Source organism: Anoplopoma fimbria, chromosome 8, assembly GCF_027596085.1.
Source record: "Anoplopoma fimbria isolate UVic2021 breed Golden Eagle Sablefish chromosome 8, Afim_UVic_2022, whole genome shotgun sequence".
Classification (NCBI taxonomy): domain Eukaryota; kingdom Metazoa; phylum Chordata; class Actinopteri; order Perciformes; family Anoplopomatidae; genus Anoplopoma; species Anoplopoma fimbria.
This window is the reverse complement of record NC_072456.1, coordinates 9,837,689-9,860,067: the sequence shown is the minus strand read 5'-3', so window position 1 is coordinate 9,860,067 and position 22,379 is coordinate 9,837,689. Positions and strand designations below refer to the sequence as shown.

The 22,379-nt window shown below is 38.8% G+C and overlaps 2 protein-coding genes across 2 annotated transcripts in view; both read left to right on the top strand.

The window, feature by feature from the left end:
• Positions 1-7,688, top strand: part of LOC129094992 (disks large homolog 1-like) — a 98,032-nt gene extending 90,344 nt beyond the window's left edge. The window contains exons 16-24 of the mRNA XM_054603328.1: positions 1,777-1,840; positions 3,687-3,702; positions 4,546-4,587; positions 4,959-5,009; positions 5,257-5,358; positions 5,649-5,821; positions 6,139-6,248; positions 6,911-7,002; positions 7,516-7,688. Coding sequence (XP_054459303.1) covers positions 1,777-1,840; positions 3,687-3,702; positions 4,546-4,587; positions 4,959-5,009; positions 5,257-5,358; positions 5,649-5,821; positions 6,139-6,248; positions 6,911-7,002; positions 7,516-7,622 — 757 coding nt within the window. The 3' untranslated portion in view covers positions 7,623-7,688. The remainder of the gene's footprint in view (positions 1-1,776; positions 1,841-3,686; positions 3,703-4,545; positions 4,588-4,958; positions 5,010-5,256; positions 5,359-5,648; positions 5,822-6,138; positions 6,249-6,910; positions 7,003-7,515) is intronic.
• A 5,200-nt stretch (positions 7,689-12,888) lies between these two features.
• Positions 12,889-21,611, top strand: meltf (melanotransferrin). The gene is made up of 16 exons (XM_054603329.1): positions 12,889-12,945; positions 13,665-13,819; positions 14,534-14,633; positions 15,504-15,689; positions 15,778-15,934; positions 16,634-16,701; positions 16,820-17,004; positions 17,134-17,299; positions 17,464-17,606; positions 17,705-17,801; positions 17,897-18,091; positions 19,292-19,445; positions 19,746-19,813; positions 19,895-20,082; positions 20,401-20,593; positions 21,544-21,611. Exons 1-16 carry the CDS (start codon positions 12,897-12,899, stop codon positions 21,609-21,611), a joined length of 2,172 nt encoding a protein of 723 aa, XP_054459304.1. The 5' UTR covers positions 12,889-12,896.
• Positions 21,612-22,379: the final 768 nt, after the last annotated feature.

The following is a 22,379-nucleotide window of genomic DNA, read 5'->3' as shown; positions in this document are numbered from 1 at the left end:
TTGGATATTAGAAGAGCAGGCAGTAGATACAAGATGTTATAGGATTCAAAGCTGTGTTGGAATAATGTTTAATGATCAATTATTGATTATTAGAGGCTGGTGTGATATGAGGTCTAATATGTGATGTTAATTAGTGAAATAATCAGCCATGTTTGATAAAGGCTGTGTTATTGTCCTCAATCTCAACACATGTCCTGTATGGCCCTCCCTCTCCTCAAACTCCTCTCCACTTTGGCCTCAACCTGCTTATCCTCCTCTACCCTTACCTGCCTCTTTTTTTCTCATCTCTTCCGTCCTTCCCTTCCTCTTTCTGAGGAGGGGGGAGAATAAGGTGAAACAAGTAAAATTCATGTGTCGATGCAGGAATGTAAACATGCTCAGCCGAGCTGTCATCAGGGGTTAAAACCAAAGAGTTGCCTGCAGACTAACATTTTTCTTTTAGTTTTTGTTGTAATTTCTGCTGTGGACCTCGAAGCTGCTGGTCTGTTTTCAGTGACAGCTGGTTGGCTGTTTATACACATTAGGAAGCTAAAATAATTTAATACTTTGTATTAAAACATGCTTTTGAGCCTAAATTATAAAACGAGGCGTCAATAGAGCACGAACAAGCAGACCTTCTATGAGGAGAAAGAGCATTTTTCCACCATGAGACTACAGTATTTTGGTCTGTCATCCCTTTGCATTTGTTACAAGGTAATCACATTCAGATTAGTGGACAAGATATCTGCTCTTTATGGCCAAGTTACATAATATCTGTTTATTAAAGTCTCCAAAATTAAATCAGCTACCTCTGACTGCTATTAAACAATCCCATAATCTCATAGTGCTGCTTATAGACAAGATCATTTCAATAATAATTCAAATCTAGTAAACTATAAAATGTTTTTGAACAAGGTTGTATGGGATATTTGGACTTCATTTGTATATTTCTCGGGATGTGACAAGATTTGAAGTTCTCGTACAATGAAACTGCATTGTAGATTACGTTTGTTTTTGACCCACCACAAATACATTTCTAATCATAGTCCTTTGATGTGACTGTAAGTAGAGGTCTGGTGGACGAGTGTGTTAAACAAACACAGAACTTACACCCAGAAGTCTGCTGTTCATATCCAGTATGAAATGAAAAATCAACACCGACTTATTTTAAATTACAACCGTAATTAAAATAACATGACAAATACATTTATAATACTTTTTTAAGCCAAAACATGATGTTTTAATATACCTTTACAAGTAGTTTTATTGCCTAAAGTCGTTTTTCTTATTTTAGTTTTTGTTTTATAATAATATATAATAAATAATTAAAAATGCAGTTTAAGTGTATCGGACATACTTTTTTAGGAGACATGGTTTGACTGTGAATTTATCTTTTATGACGACAGTTCTGTGATAGCAGGTTTAATTTGCCAGACATAACAGGAGATCAAGAGTTCACATCCGCCTGGTTAAACCCCCATTATTTTACTGTGAATGATTACTGTAGTATAGGCAGTGTTTCACAATGTCTAACATGCCTGAAAGACCCCCAAGATTCATGACTGAAATTTTCTTCACAACAAATCTTCCCCTATAATTGTTACTAAACACTGTGCAAAAGAAGATAAGTTGTCTGAAAAACATGACAGATTCAAACAAAGTAGATGGGAAGAAAATAAAAATGAGCTCCATTTATTTGTATTTGCTTCAGTCTGACTGATGTTTCTGTTGATGTCTGTCCTCTCTTAGCATTTCTCTTAGTGTTTTTTTTAATGTTCTTGTCCTTCCATCTCACAGGGCAGAGAAAAAGGAAAGGTCGAGGTTAAAGGCGGTCAGAGTGTCGAGGTCACAGGACAGATCAGTGAGTAGCAAGCTGATTTATAAACCTTATAATGATGTTTGGTCCTCTCACACGTCGGTTAAGTCTTAACCTCATTGGTGTTGGCGGACTGACCAGCACAAGATTCATAACTCAAATGAATAAGTAGTATAAGTAGGACAGATGAAGTCAGAATAAATAATCATCCTCCTTTTCATCTTTGACAGTAAGACTAAAGGTCCCTTGTAGGTCAAACATTCTGCAACAGCAGAAACATAACAACATAAATCATGAATACCATGTGAAACTCTTAGTAACAACTTTCTAATGAGCTGGAACAAGTTCTGGTAACAAGCTGACCCCAGTTCATATTGTAGAATCTACAATATCGACTTAATGCTATAGGTCTACAGATAGTGAGTGTTAGTAAATCAATATTTTATTATTAATTCTTGTACAGAGACTGAAATCAAATCAATCAATCAATCATACTTTATTTATATAGCACATTTCTACAGGTTAGTGCAGTTATAAATGCTTCACAGATGACTGAAAAGCAAGAAATAAGACAGAACGAGTGTAGGTGGCTAAAAAAATCTGAAAAGACAGTTAACAGTTTAGCAATTTCAGACCAATGCACACAATACAACAAAATGTAATGAAATATAATCAAAAGCTACAATAACAGAAATAGTAGTAAATAGCGAAAAATTAAAAATGGAATAATTAAATAGAATAAAATTATGCAACTTAATTACAATACAATATGTGGTAAATAAAATAACAATAAAAAAGAAGAAAACATTTTTAACTTTAATTTTTAAAAAGATGAAAAAATAAATCAAATTAATTTGTAAGATTTCTTTAATGTCTAATGAAGATGCCTTTAAACCATTCTTAATCAATAGCCTGTCTTAATGAAAAGCCAGTGTAGCAACCTCAACTTGACCATCGGTATTCTGAATGACCTCCAGCTGTTTAAAAAACTGTTTTAGAAATATAATTACTGTTGTTACAGTTGATTGTTGATAACTCTACTTCTTATTAAACTAGTCAACCAGTTAGTCATGAGGAATTTTGTTGACTAAGAAATATTCTGATTGCTCTAAACCTCTAAAAAAATATATAACATCACTAATATCACATTAATATTCACAAATACTCTTTGGTCTGTAATTTATTCTTTTACATGACAGTTTACTGTTTTGGAGTTGAATCAACAAATAAACGAGACATGTGTATGAGTTAACAAAAAATGTCCTAAGGCAGTAACAAGTGCTACACCACTTGTTACTAAGAAAAGTATAGGCTGGTTAACAATTAAATTAAAAGCACTCAAACAATCTTTTTGTTACTTTGATAATTCTAAATTTGAAAGTTTCCAGGCTGAGCTCCAAGTAGAGGTGAGACTTTAATCTCACTTCACACAGCGTGATGATCAGAGCTGACACACAAGTCTAACACTAGCTATTGATATCACCGTGTTGTCAGCTCGCACTCTGTTTGCCTCGCACTCTGCGTGAATCAGCAAGTCTGCAATCAGCAACTCTGCACGGTGAAGAGCTGATAATTAAAAATTATCACACACACACACACACACACACACACACACACACACACACACACACACACACACACACACACACACACACACACACACACACACACATGCTTTATCCCCTGGCTCTGTGCGCTGAGAAAAACTGCAAATTAGTCTTGTTTGCTCGAAATGTGTGTGAGAGGAATAGAGAACCTGTGAGCTTTCAAATAGTGCTTCTGCTGATAACAGTCAATATACTGTTACCATCATTCTTTGTATGGTGTTTAATGCGCTCTCTCTCTCTCTCTCTCTCTCTCTCTCTCTCTCTCTCTCTCTCTCTCTCTTCAGGATCAGGATGATAAAGGTAGGTATTCTCTCCAGCAGTGACACCTGTTGGTCACATCATGTAACTTCAGCTTTTCAACAAACCAGATTGACACTACTGTACCTTTCACCTCCACCCTCGTCTTCACTCCTGAATCCTCCTTCAAATCCTTCTCCTCAACCCTGTTCTGGGATGGAGGAAGAGGAGCATGGTGGAGAGGGAGGAAGAGGGTGAACTGAAATGGACAGTAAAGTAGATTCAAAGAACTGTACAATTTGATTCCATAAGGCCCCTGTCCAGGGTAGCTTATTCAATTAAATTCAAGTGTGTAGGTAAAACTGTCGTAATATCTGAATAGGATTTCTTTTACAAAAACTGCAGTAGCACACAAAACATTTTGTATTGAGCTTCTCCGAATTCAGCCAATTCAGTGAAATAGTGAATTGCTAGTGTACCCCTTCAGAATTTCTCCTTTATTGCTTTGAAAAAGTACAATATTTGATGCCCAAAAATTTGACCAATGTTTTTCCAAGGAATCCTCTGGACTTTTTTGTGCCTTTTATTAATGTAATAAAGTAGGCATTTTCAATTTTTTAAATCATGTTGTCTCTTCGAGGCTGCTATGTTCAGGTGTCCACATACCTTTGAGATTGTATGATGCATGCTGGGAAAGGCTCTGGCCTCCTGCTCACCTGACCAGGATGAGTGTATCTAGAAAACGGATGGATGGAATGATATTGTGTGTCTGATGTTTTCTGTCATAAGTGGAAGTGAGTCAGTGGTTGTGCGACATATAAACAATGTAAGTCTGTGTGCTTTTGTCTGAATATGTGTGTTTGTATGTGTGTGTGTTGCTGACCTTGACCTGTCTTGTCCTTCCAGAGCTGGTAACCTCTGGCACCAGCGATAGTGAGAGTAGTTCCTGTAAGTCTAGACCCTCCTCTATCTCTTTCTTTTATTCTTTCTTTCATTTCTTCTCTCTTTCTCTCTTCTTTCTTTGCTCATTCTTGTTCAGTTTTTATTTTTATTTGTGTGTGTTTCTCTGTGTGTGCTTGTGAGTGTCTCATGCATACATGCACATGTATTTTTGGTTGTGTTGTGATTCTTGTGTTCTTATGTGCATGTCTGTCTGTGTGTGTGTGTGTGTGCGCGTGTGTTTGTGTGTAAGTTACCTTTCTCTGCTTCTCCAGCCAGAGCTGTTGCAGAAGTTCAGTCCATAGGAAGGAAAGGTTCGGGTGTGTTTTATTGCCTGCTGTGCCTCTAAATGTGTTCATCATTTCTCTTTTTTCGATCAGCTGGCCAGGAGGAGATCTTACTCACTTACCAACCTGTCATGCAGCAAGAGGGTCAGTGCTTAACTTCACATTGTCATCTAATTTTAGTTTCACACTTTCATTTGTTCTCTATTTATGTAACACGGTCTTGGGAAGTAGGGAACTGACGGCATTCAACAGCATATACACAAATTATGAATTTGATATAATATATGAGTTTAAATAACTGTAATTTATATGATTTTTTGTATTCAAGTGTTAACTCAACATACTGTGTATCTTTGTGTGTGCTGACCTGGTTCTGTTTTTCATAATCCAGTAAATTACACGCGGCCAGTCATCGTGCTTGGACCAATGAAAGATCGGATCAACGATGACCTCATCTCCGAGTTCCCTGACAAGTTTGGCTCCTGTGTCCCACGTGAGTATCTTAAGCCTAGCGGACCCTTGTGGACGTGCAAAGTATAACTTCTGCTTAGGCTATACAATGAATCCAACCAGTGAGCTCTAGAATAATACTGGAACTTTGCACATATCATATTTCCTCATATCATGCTTGCAGAAACGCATAATGCCCCGTGGTTAATGTTGCAAAACAAATGCTCAGGTTTAAGCAACTAAGCTTCATGGTTAAGGTAAAAAAAAAAAAAAAAAAAAAAAAAGATCACGGTTTATGTTGAGAATAATGTGTGTAAAATGTATGATACCCAGACACAACGCGGCCGCGGCGAGACTACGAGGTGGACGGCAGAGATTACCACTTCATGTCCTCCAGGGAGCTCATGGAGCAAGAGATCCAGGAACACAAGTTCATAGAGGCCGGACAGTATAACAACCATCTGTATGGAACCAGCATACAGTCGGTCAAAGAAGTCGCTGACAAGGTGAGTGTAAAGAGAGAGTGTGAGCAGAGAGGAGATACAATACAAAGACCAGAGGAAACAGAAAAAACTCTCGCCGTGTTTACATTCACGTATTTTTATGTGCATTTTGGAGTATTGCATTACAGGAGGATTACAGTCATAAAAGCCTATAGCGCCAACTTCTGTTCAAACTACACTGGAGCTGAGTTAATTTGATAAAAAAAACAGTTGATTGAAATACCTAATTTGTATTTTTTTTGCAACAATTCAGAAAAATGCTTCAATTTTGCTTGACATAGAAACAGAAATGGAAACACGGTTTCTATATCTTTTTTCAGGGTAAACACTGTATACTGGATGTATCAGGGAATGCGATAAAGCGTCTCCAGTTGGCAGGCCTCCATCCCATCGCTGTCTTCATTAGACCAAGCAATGTCGACAACATACTGTAAGTATCGTGAATATCAACACCACCACCGTAACATAAACAACATCCTGCATTTGAGTTGAACGATCTTACCACAAGGTTCATTTCGTTGCTTCATTTAAAGCTCACATGTTCCTCATCAGCAGATAGTAGCCGTGTTGATCTTAAAGTCCAGTTTAAAAGATCATTCTAGACCTTGGAAACAGCAGTTTACAAAAAAACCTCTTAATATCAGACGGTCCCTGTCAGCAGCTTGACTCTCAGGCTCAACCTTTTAGCACAACATGAATGAGAAATCCTAAAAGTTTTCAGAGGAATAAAAATCTACAGTTTAATGACAACTGAACCCTTATCTGCTGATGCATGTCACATTGTTGAATGCTCCAGAACAAGCTACTTAATGGACCTTGTGGTGAGATTACATGTAAACTACGTGAACTAAATACTGCAAGTGTAATAAAACACCAACAAGTCCATAACTTTTCTGCAATCACATTCAAACCAACCATACTGTGCATGTGCAGTTCCAGTGTAAAAATAATTAATCATCATAGTGTCATTTGACCACTGTTGAACTTCACAATGAGGTCAAGAAGATTGCTGAGGGTTTAGTTTCATGTACAAAGTTCACATTTTTTATTTTTCTGTAGCTTGATATTTGTATCTCTTGTTTGTCTCTCCAGAGAGATGAACAAGCGTTTCACTGAGGAGCAGGCGAGGAAGACCTTCGACAGAGCTGTCAAACTGGAGCAGGAGTTCACAGAGTTCTTCACCGGTTAGTTACAAGCACAGAAATACGCACACAGGCAAATAATGTACCGCAGTTCGTTAAGAAATAGTTGCACCAGTTAACAAGATATAACATTTTAATTGGTGAGCTTCTGAGGTGTTTTTTTTTTTTTACTTTGGCCAGAGGCAGACTAGCTGTTTCTAGACTTTATGCTTCCATCCTTCACTCACAGACATGAGAGTAGTATTGATCTTCTCATCTAACTTTGGGCAGGAAAGAGAATTATAAAATTTCCCAACAATAACATTACTTGGTTAAAACATGGCTGTATTTCCTGATCATGAGGGAACAGATTCATAATCTTATTTTCCCAGGAAGTCTATGTGTAAAGATCCAACATACACACACTCTAATACACAGATTTTGACCTTTAAAGGTTACTCCCTCTTTAACGGAGATTTTAAATATAGTTTAGCAGACACAGTGGGTTACCATGGTAATATGTTTTGCTAGATGTTCTTCTTGGATGTTCATTTCTCTCTCTCTCTCTGTCTGCAGCTATTGTCCAGGGCTCGACTCTAGAGGAAGTGTATACGCAGGTGAAGCAGATTATTGAGGAGCAGTCCGGTCCTTACATCTGGGTGCCCACCAAGGAGCGACTTTGAAAAAAACACACACATACTACATAATCACACACATCACTCTTTCAACACTTCCTCTAATTTTCTATTATCGGCCTGCTTCTCTCTCTCTCTCTCTCTCTTTCTTCTCCTAAACACACATTACTGAACACACACAGATTTACACAAGCACACGAAGTCAGATGAGGCTGGGACTATCTGGGACTGCTACTTCCTGAAGTGGGAGGAGCTTATGTCTGTCCAGCAGCCTATTGGTGGATCTTCCTACGGCTCAGTTCCTTAATGTTTAAGGAGGAGGTTCAAATCAAGGCGACATGTACCATTATCTGATTTGATTTCGTTATTGTTCTTCTTATTGTTGTTGTCGTTGTTGTTTTCATATTAACGAAGGGTAATGCATTCATGTATGGGTTTGTAATGATTATATTGTCACCAAGAGGCAGACTTTTGCACGCTGTAGCTTTAAGAGCATGTTTTTGGGACAAAATGTTGATCTCCTTCCTGGTCTGTCTGTCTTTCCTCATGGCATTGCTCATGTTTAGTCTTTTTCTATCTCTCTCTCATGTCCCACTCTTTAGACTACAGACTTAGGAAATGAGTTGGAAACTTAATAACGTGCCCCAGCATGTTGGTATCAAGGGCCAAATTCAAATTATAGTACAATAGTACTGTTTAGAGAAGTAGCAAGAAAATAATCATAATTTAGGATTTCTACCATTGAGACCCTTGTTGATATTTTTTTGTAACAAGCAGGGATTCTCTATCAAATCTTAAGTAGAAAACTAAGTTAGATAGCTTTATAAATAAATAAAGTATTGAGCCTAATTCTGAGAATGACGCTTTTAAGAAGGTTATTCTCTAAAAGTAAATCTTAGGACACATTTATCAAGCGTCTCACTCAAAGTGGAGGATTCATGTTTTCGAGCGTCTTTCAAGTGATCACATGATTAATTACACCTAGGAGTAAGAACAGCCAATCAGTGTCAAGGATTTACTGAACATCTGCCCTGTTAGATTTCAATGCGTTACGTGTTATTCTGCAAAAACATGTCATTTTAGTGTTTGAAGTACATTTTATTTCTGTAAAATCCTCAATATCTCCAGTAGAAACTAACGTGAAAGTAAAAACAATCTAATATATTTATAAAACATAAATATGCAAATATGGACAAGTAATGGGCTGAAATGGAATCAAAAACACAGATATACGCAGACAAACGGAAATGATAGGCTAAAACTACCTGATTCTGAGAAGGTAAAAGTGAAGGATTTCAAGTCCAACATTTTACTTTTAGCAGTTTGATAAATACGGGCCAAGATCATTCGTTTAAAAAACATGTATCAACCAAGACTTCTTCGAACAAGGGCTTCTCTGCCTCCTCCTCCTCCTCCTCTCTGTCTCATGCCTTCATCTCTCTCTTGTCCTTCACATTCACAGTGTGACGTTAGTCGAGCACTCCAGCATCAAACAGTGTATCATCTTCTTCATCAACACTATTATCACGATCATAATCATCAGCATCATCGTTATGGCTTTCCTTCATTCTGCAGTTGCACTAGTGAGGGCTGGTTTCTTAAAGCATCTTGACAGAGTTCATTCCATCCCAGTGTTTCAGGTATTTGGATGTGTGATGCACTCACTTTTCTTTCAGCTATAAAGGATTAATATGCTGGTTAGAAAGAGCTAACGAGGTCATTGAACTCTTTATGGCTATTGGCGGTGTAGTTAAAGACATCAGGTGAACTCTGGTAAACGCCACTGTCATTACCCACTGATCAACTGGATTAGCTCTTTTGCAACAGATTTTTTTTGTTTCATGCTGGATTTATTAGTTTCAGCCTTCAGTTCCAGTGTGCATGAACAACACCTGAAACTAGCTCCATCTGTGACCTTAGCGCTCCATACGTCTCTCCATGATACAAGCACATGGTGGAGAATCAAAGCGTTATATTCTTACCTGATATCCAGCAGTGGGTTGTATCATGAAAGGTGTTTTCATGATCACACATATGTCCACATTTACGGAAATGTATTTATTATCAATCCCCGTTTCCCACTTTACAGGCTCTGATGTAACTTTACAGTAAAAGTAGCCTATTGATGCTGGCCATGTCAGTCACGGACCCTCGCTTTGCACATCTTAACTCCCCTGGGCAGCATTATTCATATCTTGTGATTGGTTTTGAGCTATAATGGTGATCAAAATTTGGCAGGGTCAGCTGTGAATGAAAACAACTTTAATGTGAATTTCATAATAATAATAATAATAATAATAATAAAGAGAAGTAGTGAGTGTCACAGTCTGCGGGAATAAACTATTTAAATGATGGTTTAGCCTCAAGCAAACTTTTATCCCTTTAAGGGCAGATAGTAGACTTATGTGTGATGATGAAATTACCTTTTGAAAGCAACCCACTGCAAAAGGTGAGACAATTACGATTTAGCTTTTCCCTTAAAGCGACAATTATCTATTTATTTTTTTCAATAACAATGTATCAAATGACACTGACAATGTGAAAACAGTGTGACCAGATAATTATCAGCTCCCTTCTGCTTTATGGAAATTTTTTGCAACATTTATGACATTGGTCATAAAGCTTTCAAAGACAGAAACAGAGACTAGCTGGTGAACATAGTGGAGCATTTAGCAGTTAAAGAGCCAGATATACCTCCCTCAGGAGGTGGTGGAGACCAAAAACATAGCTAAAAGCAAGTGGAGTCACAAATGGAGCTTACCTGAAACATGACAAAAAAATTCTGTTGTTAGGCTAACATTTGAAATACCAAGATGCTTTATGTAACAAAGGTCCTGCGGACCTTGTCAGCCACCCACTTCCCATCTCCATCCTCAAACCCCGCGGCAACTCTTCCAAGCTGACTGGAGACCCGAGACGTACAGAAAGACCGTTCTGTCAAGAGAGTCGCGCTAAGACCCCAATTATAAATAGTTTTGACTACGTGTTTCAAAAGCTTTAATATTTCGTCACAGAATGTCCAGCTGAATTACTTATTTCCGTCTGTAATGCTCTATGAATCCAGTAAACCAGTGGTATTGTCAGTTGACAGAACTGGACTCGCTGTGTGACTCTGGCTGTGTGTTTTAGCCAGGGGACCATGCCACTGTCTGTTAGAGTGAAGCACCGATGCAAAGAATCTATTAAAGAGATGGATCTATATCTAACATTATAATATTTATCCCTGCTCTAACTGCCTATTTTGGTACAAAAAAAATAAAAATCTTATCAAGATTTATTGAAATTCTTCGACCGATGGCCAGATATGATTATTCTTTTTGCGTTGTTGAATGTGAATGAATGTGCATATGATATGAAAGCTGTATATATGAAATATTCTGCTTGACTTTCACCTCTACTGCAGGTTTTTTTGGGGTCTCTACTGATGTCTAATGTGGCTCCCTTTAGCAGACACCCAGCTTCTGCAGCAGCGCTATTGACTCTGGAAGATTCAGAGCTGTTTTAGTTGTTTTAAGAAATTTCTCCCAAATTTTACAAAATATGAATCCCTGAGGTGAATTCTCAAATACGTTGATCCAAAGACATCTTCACATATCGCACATTCAGCTGTTGTCTCACCTCATTCAATTATGTAAGGTCCAAAGTTGACATTATCACTCTCCTTGAGTTCATCCGGTTCTCCTTGGGTTCAAGTCGCAATCATCAGGTAATCAGAGGATAATTTCCTGCTGTAATCTACAGAGTAAAAGGAGATATGAAACATAGATGATTCAAGAACGTATCACCAATTGTAAAAAAAAAATGTCTTTATATGTACTTTGGATGCACACAGAGCCGGCTGTACGTGAGAAAAACATGTTCCTTGTTAAACATGAGGAACAGCAAGATCTGCTGTTTCAACATTTACATGAGAAGAAAATGAGTTCTTTGCATGTAAACTGTATAGTGTGTTGCAACTCAACAGCTTTAAATTAGAGAGAGAGTCAGATCTGACAGCAGATTCTCAGGTCAGCTGATGTTAGGCGCTGAATTTTGAGAAGGGAAAATAGCAGCGTCGTGACACATCGGTTTGGCTGTCAAATCTGTGTCATCCTCACTCCAACAAGTTGTGTCTTGTAAGTGTTGAAGCACCATAAACGTAACTGACTCCCCAAATAACTAGTGTCAGTTTCTGCAACCAAATTAACTGCCTCACAATAACTTCATTACTTTTCCCAGCTCCACCTTATGTCGTGTTTTAAAATTGCATTGTCTACCCTGTTTCATTTGATTTCATTTATAGGTTTAAGCACGAGAAGTATTCGCTATTGTTGCCTTCATAATTCATTCCAGGCCTAAAACCATTTTTTATGTTCTTCTTATCCCTCATGCTTTGGTAATGTCCGTAGTTGGCCCAATACCAGATTGACCATAAACACGGAGGAACAATCAGAGCAATTACATGTTTTTATGATTACGCTTCCTTCCTGTGTTTCACCAGAAATATTTTACAATAATAATCACATATAATTTGATATGCAGCAGCTACTTGCTACAACACCACTATGAGGCTGAGCCCCGCTGAGTTCTGCATCATTGTTGGCATTTTACTGTGGTAGATTTCAACTTGGGGCTAATTGTTTAACATTTTTCTATATAGTGAGGTAGATAATGCATCGTAATTATAAGCTATCATACATAACTATGTAAAATCTTACTAAAGTGATAGTAATAATAATTACCACAATAAAAACCACTCCATGATTAAAAGACTCAGTTAACAGTTTATCTGTGAATAACTGATATCATCTAAATATTATGTAAAGGACAAACTTCTTAAAGTCAGAGACCAGGTCAATGTTTGCAACAAAAGCAGCTAAACAGTTTTGTTCCTCTCAGCAGCCAGAGTAGTGAGTCAGTGACCAACAGCCTCACCATTTTTGCATGAATCCCCTCTTTCCTTTTTCCCCATCAGTGGAAAAGCACCACACACAAGAGCAGAGGTGGGGTTTTCTGACTGAAAGACCTCTCTGTCTGGGCTTTGGCCTGCAGCCAGAAAGTGGCAGCAGTTACGTGTCACACCAGGTTACCCAAGAGAGGCAAGCTTCATAAACTCTATGCTGAGGTTCAAACACTCGAGCTGAGAGCCTTATGACTTCTTCATGAAATGTTTAATATGTAGAGTTGTAAATCAGTAAAATATACAGCCTCTGAGCTCCGCACCAGGACTTTACGCCGAGTCTTGAAGATAGAAGCTGGACTTTGACTCAAGAGTCATCATATAAAGTAGAGGCGAGGGAAAAGGAGGTTATTTTACCCAATAGAGAGAGGAAGATAGAAGCCATGGCCATCTGGAGGACAGCAGGAGCTCTACTGCTAATACTACAAACTGGTAAGAGATCATTTAAACACTTTATACAACTTACAAAAAAAATTATTCAAGCAGCAAATTAACAAACAAATAAAAACATATACTGTAAAGAATAGTATGACATTAATTTAAAAATCATGATTATCATTAATATTATAGCTTGATCATGTCGAATATTTTTCCATTTGACCTTTAAGGTTTATGTATGATTGTTTTAATAGGAAAACACAAAGTATATTTGTGCAGTATCCTATTCATCCAATACTGGTTCATAAGCAATATTTACTCATGACCCTTTGTCACAAGTTGCATGTGAGTTGTAATTAGTTCAACCATAAAGTATGTTTCTCAAATGGTCTAATTTTGATAAATTTGATCATTTAAAAGGCCTGAGGGGATAAAACTCTCAAGTATTTCCCAATAGTTAAAAGCAACATATGAGAAGCATGCCGGGTCCCGGTTGGGAAGCCCTGTACTGTAGCCTACTGATGCAGAAGTTGCAGTTGAAATAGCAGAATATAGACATAGTTGTTGGACACCTGAGATGAAAGGATGTCTTCATGAATCATTTGGTTGAATTGTTTAATAAGTGAATGATGAGTGCTCTCTCTGTGTGTGTGTGTGTGTGTGTGTGTGTGTGTGTGTGTGTGTGTGTGTGTGTGTGTGTGTGTGTGTGTGTGTGTGTGTGTGTGTGTGTGTGTGTGTGTGTGTGTGTGTGTGTGTGTGTGTGTCTCTCTCAGTGTTTGGCCAAAGCAACATCAGATGGTGCACCATCTCAGATGAAGAGCAGAGGAAATGTCAGACCATGTCGAAGGCTTTCGCCGCAGTCTCCATCCAACCGTCCCTCAGCTGTGTCAGCGGCCAGACAGTAGACGGCTGCGTTCAGAAACTAGAGGTCAGATTCTGACAACAGCAACTTATTAGAATAAAACCTTGTCAGTCAACATGTCTTTTTCATTGTAAAATATCTTAATAAATGAGCCGTCAATCAATTAGTCAGATAATCAGAGGACTCAATATTGTAAAAGCTAATAAAATACTTTAAGTGGCTGAACACACAATCAGGCAGCAGATAACAAGGCAGGAACTAACGTTATATGGTATGTTGCAAGAAACTTCTAAATAGGTGAATAGGTGAAAGCTATCAGGCAGCAAAAAGCACACTGGACTGTTTATGACAACTACAAACTACAAGATTTCTGATACCCAAGCTGAACTGTGAGTGAAACACAAATGGAAATGGGTGAATTATACATTTTACTATGTAACGATGTAATAGAAATACCTAACAAGCTCAAACTATTATTAAGTAGCCCAGGCTATTCCTCTCAAAACCATTTATAATCTAGAGTTGAATCTTTGAACCTCATGTTGATGTGAGCCTGACAAACCTCATCCAGTATATTTTATTTAGATAGACTCTCATGCACCTATTTTAAGAGAAAAGATATGGTTGTTTTGTTCGATAATGTCTTCTCTACGCTTCATTTGTCAGAAACTCTTCATAGCTGTTTGTGTGAGTCTTTTAACATTGGGGCCCTTAAGGTAAAGTGGAAACTCCTTGATATCTACAACACCCTTTAACTTTTTGTTTTCTGTATCTGTGCAGAAAAAAGAAGTAGATGCCTTGTCCATGTTCAGCACTGACATCTATAATCTGGGGAAGACGGTTTCCTTCAAGATTGCTGCCAGTGAAACAAAAGCTGATCGTAAGAAGTGTTTTTTTATTCAGAAAGACAGACATAAACAGAGAAAATAAAAGAGACAGAGGTAGTAAGTCAGCGGGAATGACACGTGTGAAAATGATTTTATTAGAGTTAAACTTTTTCTGCTCAGTCAGATTATCAGATTTGAAGGGCAGGTTACATCATTCAGTATAGCTGTTTTAATGTTTAAAGGAATAGTCAGATTACCTATAAGTATTAATTCCATATATATACAACTGTTTTGGCTTTTTTTTTTTTTTTTTTTTTTTTTTTTTTAAATCAATCAGTCAGACCGAGCTGTTCTCATTCAAAGAAAGCCATAACCCACTGGTCTATTTCACCAGCTTTGTATTGAAGGACAATGCCTGTAGAATAAATGCAATACCATAATTCATCCACTGGATGGAGACAAGATGGGGTGACTGTGGCTTGGAGGTAGAGCGGGTAGCCTTTAACCAGAGGATCAGCGGTTCGATCCCTGGCTCCTCTAGTCCATGTCGATGTGTGCTTTGGCAACACACTTAATATAGGCTTAGTCCTGATGGACAGTGGCACCTAGCCTGCCATCAGTATATGAATCGGTGTAAATTGGTGAATGAATGTAGTGTTGAAAGCGCTGACTATAAAAGCGCTATAAAAGTACAGGTCCTTGTATTGAGTTAATTCAGGCATGTCCCCAGTTATCACACATGATACCCTAATTATAATCTCTGTTTTGCATGTAGGTTATTTCAAAACAGGAGTGGTAGTCTGCTCTTTGATCTCTTAGACCTTGATCTCAGGGCCAAAATGTCATACAGTACAATGCTGTCAATGCTCATGGCACCTTTTACTGTCATATGTGTTTTAACACCTGTGGTGTTTTTCCCTCAGACACCGGTGCTTCCTACTTTGCAGTGGCTTTGGTGAAGAAAGCAAATTCTGGCATCAACATCAACAACCTGGCAGGAAAAAAGAGCTGCCACACCGGTAAAGGCCGAACAGCTGGCTGGAAAATGCCTTTAGGATATCTCATAGACCAGGGCTACATGTCTGTGATGGGCTGCAAGATCTCTGAGGGTAGGAAACATGCACTACACACACATAAACATAGACATACAAAGACGTATATACAAAAAGCCAGATAGACGTGTGTTTTTGTGGTCAGGTGTGGCAAATTTCTTCAATGCCAGCTGTATCCCTGGAGCAAACGAGAAGGGGGACCCCCCGTCTCTGTGTCAACTGTGCAAAGGAGATGATACTGGACTGCACAAATGTGAGATGAGCAACAAAGAGAGATACTACAGCTACGAAGGAGCGTTCAGGTAACACACAGAAGTTACAGTTCTGGAGAACTGAGTATGTAAATGTCATTTGCATCCACTCCAAGACATATCTAGTCTCCTTCCTGTCCTATACTATTACCAGTACTTTTTTATTTTTTATTTCATTGTGTCAATATATATATATCAATATAAAATTCCTTTCTGTTTTTAGGGCTGTTTTAGGATAGAAATGTTGCCAAAACAAAGATGTTTAAACATTTATCAAAATGTCTATAAAACAATTTACGTTAAATCAATTTAGCATTTGAACTAAATGCTAACACTAGCATGCTCAACAATACGTAACATGCTCATGTTTAGCAGGTATAATATAAACCATATAAAACATCTTAGTTAAGCCTGTTTGATATGTTCAACTAAGCAGTGGCTTCAGTAGAGGAAAAGTAAGGGAACCGGAATTTATTTTTACAATTTTCCAGGGACCCTGAAAATGTAATGACAATACATCTAATAGTTAAGAAAAGAATTGGACCTGAACAGTAAACAAACATGTACAATCCCTAGAGCCAACCTGCTAACATGGATAGAAAAACATGCAAGGCAATATCAAAGCGTGTTAGTGTCCTTTTGTGACATGAAGCAGAGCAAGTTTTTATGAAAACTTGGATTTAAGGAACACTAAATCTGCAAGTATCTTGGACCATTAGTTCTCTACTTATGTTTGATTTGTGTCTGTAGGTGTCTGGCTGAGGATGCAGGAGAGGTGGCCTTCATCAAACACACAACTATTGAGGAAAACACTGATGGTAAAGTCTTAGTTAGCTAGCTGGATAGTCAGTAATTAGTTGGTTATAAGAGTCACATTCGGCAACATTGTCGTGAGCTAATAAGCATTTCTGTAAGCTAACCTGAAATTTTCAACAGGTCGTGGTCCAGCCTGGGCAACAACACTGTTGTCATCGGACTATGAGCTGTTGTGTCGTGACGGCACCCGAGCTCCTGTCTCTCAGTGGAGAACATGCCATCTGGTCCGCATCCCATTTCGTGGGATTGTTGTCCGCAATGATGTCACTCCTTCTAATGTGTTCCGAATGCTGAAGGAGGGCCAGGTACGTCCAAAAAGCTCACTGTGGGAACACCCACAAACAGGACTGCAGTGAAGCAATCACACTTGCATTTAAACACATTGCCATGATTCTATCTTTGGGATTGAAATGACTTCAACTCGTTGTCTGCAGGAAAAGTCAGGCTTCAGCATGTTTTCGTCTGTGGAATATGGCGGAGGAACTGTACTCTTCTCTAGCTCATCCACCAATTTTCAAGCGGCAGAGTCAGACGACCCCATAAAGTGGATGGGTCGCTCGTATTATAATGCTCTGCGAGCCATGGACTGTAAACCTGAAGGTGATACAAAAATGGAACTTGTGGTAGCTTCTGTGTGAAATGTATTGATTCATTCATTTGTATATCAACCCTGTCTCATTAACTGGGCTACCTACCTAGCTTACCTATCAATTGACCTTTATTTCCTTCTTTACTACCCACCCATTTATCTACAAATACCCCAGATGCGCTGCGGTGGTGTGTGTTGTCCAACAGTGAGCAGCAGAAGTGTGCTGAAATGGGTGTGGCCTTCCAAAGTAAAGGTCTGACTCCCTACATCAGGTGTGTCTACGGGGACTCTGTGACTCACTGCATGAAGCTAATCAAGGTAACAGTTGTTTCTTACTGCTGGTTCCTGAGGAACCGCTACAGTGGTATTCATTTACTTCAAATGAATACCACGTTTCTTTTCATTTTTTTGTGCAGAACAAGGAGGCTGATGCCGTCACTCTGGATGGAGGTTACATCTACTCAGCAGGCAAAGAGTACGGCCTGGTCCCTGCAACCGGCGAGAGCTACACAGGTAAAAACACAAACTCACAGAGACTCAGACACACATGGTTACAGATTCTTGTTTCAAACACGACAGATAAATGTTGTTGTTTTTTTTCTCTCCAGAGGACCGTGATGGTTCCATGTACTATGCAGTCGCAGTGGTGAAAAAAAGTAGTGTTGACATCCGTAACCTTGACAACCTGCGCGGCCTTCGCTCCTGTCACACCGGATACGGTCGCACAGCTGGCTGGAACGTTCCCGTGGCAACGCTGATGGAGAGAGGCCTGATCACCCCTCAGCACTGTCAGATACCTCAAGGTCAGGGGGATGTTGGTTCGTGTGTGTAGCAGATGTGTTTGTGGAGTCGTCAGAACTCGTAGAAATCCAGGGGTCTAATACTGTAAATTGTTAAAATGTAAGAAAGTTGGGAAAAATGGAGATCACAGTTTACATTTATAACAAAGATGATCAGCAAATCCTCGCATTTACTGTACAGAGCTGGAACCAGAGAATGTCTAGCATTTTGACTTGATTAATGACTTAAACGTTGAATGGATTATTAAGATGGTTGATTAAATATATGTCGAATCACTAATGTAATAATGACTGGGAGGCTAGAAACGATGCCTCACTTCAGCCTAAGGCTGTTGCTATTTAACTCAAATGTATGGATATAGTGTTATATTTACAATGCACAGTAATTAAACCCTCACACAACCAATCTGCAACCATACAACCTTCATGAGTTGTCTAATGAAACGTTCGCAAATCAACACCTTCAGTTTGTAACGCAGGTTTTCTGTTAAAGATCTGTTGTTTTCAAGCACATTTATTCATTTATTTATTAAATTGCCAGGGACAGTGCAAATGAATCAAAATTTGAGTTTCCACCTCAATTTAAAGAGTTAGCTAGAGAGCAAATGTTTGTCTGTAGGCAGGTTATTACAATTTAGTGGCCTCACCTACAATACAATAAAATACATAAAACATTACAAGGTATCAGATCTGTAAAAACAATGAGAGCATATAATGGCAATGTCAGAGATGAGGTGGTATCATTAGGCTTGATTGCAGGTTTGGTTTGCTTATTGACATCTTTAGTTTATGTTTAAAGGTCAGGTCATTAGTGCTCTCTCTTTACTTAATAGGAAGATTTTTTCAGAAGTGGCTATATGGTGATGGTGATAGCTACTGGCCTTTCGGTTAAGTGTTTTTAGTGTCTGTTTGTAAAGGGACTCAATAGATTTTAGAGTTGTCACGCTTGCTTGTGACCAGCGTGTACAACAGTATGTTATGTGTGAGAAGATCATGGCATGCATAAAGAGTGTGGCTGTGTCTGTTGATAGGTAGGCCTCTAATGTGCCTAAGTCAGCCAGGTTGAACTTGATAGTACCTGCTACCTTTTTAGCATGCTTTTTGAATGACAGATTCCATTCTAGGATGATTCCAAGATATTTAAAATCAGACTTTTCCTTCCAGTTCAGATTTTTCTAATTTCGTGTTTCCCATCACCCTTAGCGGTGGGAGGGTTCTTCAAGCAAAGCTGCGTACCAGGTGCCAACCAGCCCGGTTTTCCTGACAACCTGTGTGGTGTGTGTGTGGGCGACAGCACTGGAAAGAACAAATGTGAGAAAGGAAAAGACCTGTATGATGGATACAACGGTGCCTTCAGGTAACATCCCAAACTCATGCACAGGGTTACATGTTTCTCTCAAGTTTTGTCCATTCACTCGCTAATAGCAGCGCATGTAACAGAATGTCTTTTTGTGCTGATGATTCAAGTCATAGAAGCGATCCAACTGTCAGTCATGTAATTTTGTCTATGGAAATAGGAATGGGACTTTTATGTCCGGAAACAAGGGGGGGGCAAAAGACAAGAGCTTCTCCAACTTAACAACTTTGTTGTCTCCAATAGAAAAGTAACTTGAACTTATGCCAAACACTATATGTGTCTGTCTATCTGTCTATTCAGGTGTCTTGCAAATGGAGATGGAGATGTGGCTTTCATCAAACATACTACTGTCTTCCAAAACACTGATGGTAAGACAAGTAACTCCAAGGTACAAAACGTTCATATTTTAAGGGACAGAAATAACCACCTCGCTTTGTGTATTTGTTCAGGTTTCTCTAGTGAATCATGGGCAGCGGATCTCCTGTCTTCAGACTTCCAGCTGCTCTGTTCTCAGAACACTAAAGCAGAGGTCACACAGTACAAATACTGTCACCTGGCTAGAGTCCCCTCCCATGCTGTAATGGTACGGGCCGACACCAACATCCACGCTATCTATGGACTCCTGGACCGTGCACAGGTAAAACATCCACGCTACTACACAGTATATCTCACGCACACAGATAATTATTGATTATCTAATTATTAATTATTAATTACTAATTATTTATTATGTCCCCAATTATTAGCAGAAATTGTTTATTACATTGATTAAACTTCTCAAACAGCCCACTCTCAACTCACTGATGTATCCTTGAACACACTATTAAGGAGTTCTCAAAAATGAGCCTGGTTGCTACAGGATTACTTTGTGAATGTAACTTGAATTTGACAAATTTGTGTTTATTCAGTTTCTCTTTTTCTCTGATTCCCTTTATGTCTGTTTTTTTCCTTGTAGACATATTTCGGCAGTGACACAGGTACTGGTTTCAAGATGTTTGACTCAAATGGCTTCGAAGGCACAGATCTCATCTTCAAAGACTCCACTGTGCGCCTCGTGGGCGTTGGTGACAGAAAGACCTACCAGGAGTGGCTGGGCCAGGGCTACATGGACTCACTGGTCAACATGGAGTGTAGCTCATCGAGTGCAGGTAAAAACTCACTAAATCAAAAAACTCATTCCTCACAGTACAATGCATATCCAAGTGATTTTAATGTTTGGAATATACATTTTACCTCTGTGAGGGTCTGAGACAAAGACACTAACTTGAGGTGATCTCAACTTTTTTTAATAGTACCAATTAAACTGTCAAGCGTCAACCAATCATATGTTTTTGCCCCACCCTGTTCCGTTTTATCTAAAGAGATACCGTTAGCCAGTTTCCAGTGCTATTTAACAATATCAACAAGGGGGGGACAGCTAGCCTTGCTCTCTCAGGTGTACAGATTAAACAAACAAGACACGTGTTCATTAGGGAGCTTGGTAGATGCTGGTTGGTGAATTCCTACACTTTGGACAGACCCATGCTAGCTGTTTCCCCCTCTTTCCAAAATAATTTTGCTAAACTAAACTAGCCAGCTGCTGACTCCAGCTTCATATTTATCCAACAAAATTCAGAGTGGTATCAAACTAACACTCTGCAAGAAAACAAAAACGCGTATGTCCCACAAATTGAAGCTATTACTTCAACATTGTGAAACTGCAAGAATTTCAACACTGTCTAATACTCAGTAGGCCTATATTGCAGCTCATGTTTAAGCTGAATGTGGGGACAGTACAATCAGTAATTATTATGTAACCTTGTTTAAAAAATAATCACTTTGTTTCATCAAAATCCAGCCAGGGGTGTCTGTGATATTGCAGATTATATAATGGATGTTGTAGCCTCTGGGCTTACCTTATCATTTTGAAAATGCTTGAGTGCATTAAATGAATAATTCTCAATCATCAGAATTCATGGGCAGATTGAAGAGTGAAGACAGAAAGATTGATCCATAAATAAAGACACTAAAATACTATATTGTTTAGGGAGGCTGCTACTGAATTCTATTGTTTTCTAATGTACAAACTAATATTTTCCATTTTTCTTCCCTCTTACAGTGATGTCCTCTGTATGGCTGCTGCTGCTGGCCCTGTTCAGCTTCATGCTGACAAACCTCTGGATGTAATGTGACACAGGTGTCCAGCCTCCTCTCCTACTCCCTTTTCAATTTAAAATCGCATAATTTCTACCTGATTCTGTGTTGTTTTTAAAATTAGAGAGGATGGCATGTTGGAACTGCCTTTGGATTTAGATACTGCTAGTGTTAAAATTAAGCACATTGTCACCTGCTTTTGTGGCAGATAAGAAAGTTTAGTCGCTAAAGGACTTTCAGCTCACGTGAATCCGACATGATGAGAGAAGGTGCTGCGGCCACTTTGTTTACTGAGGGTGAGCTGCCATATCAGTGTGTATGCTGCCACCTGTTACATTGCTTTAGTGGTTTGTGCATGCCTATTCAATTTTACAAAGAACAGACAATCTGATTTTTAACTTTACACGAGTCACATGTAATGCTTTAACTTCTGGTTTACCACAGAGTTCCTAATAAGATCCAGGCCGCATTAGCTATATTGTCTTTCTTGTAGTCAAGTGTACGTCTGAGATCAGTGACCAGGTCCACTTGTCTTTTAAAGAAGAGTTTGACATTTTTAGGATATACAATCATTTTTTGCAGAGATGCGATGATCGTTCTGTCTCTCATGTCTGCAATTACTTTGGAGCATGAGTAAGGAGGGGTTAATCAGCTTAGCTTAGCCTAACCTTGAAGCTTTCTCCCCCTGGTACCTTTAGATCAGCTCCCCCGTTATTAAATGCTTCATGTGACTATAGAAGTCAGATTGCTGTTCTATTCTGCTGCCACTTGCTCTGTGAGCTAACCAAAACGGTCTTCACT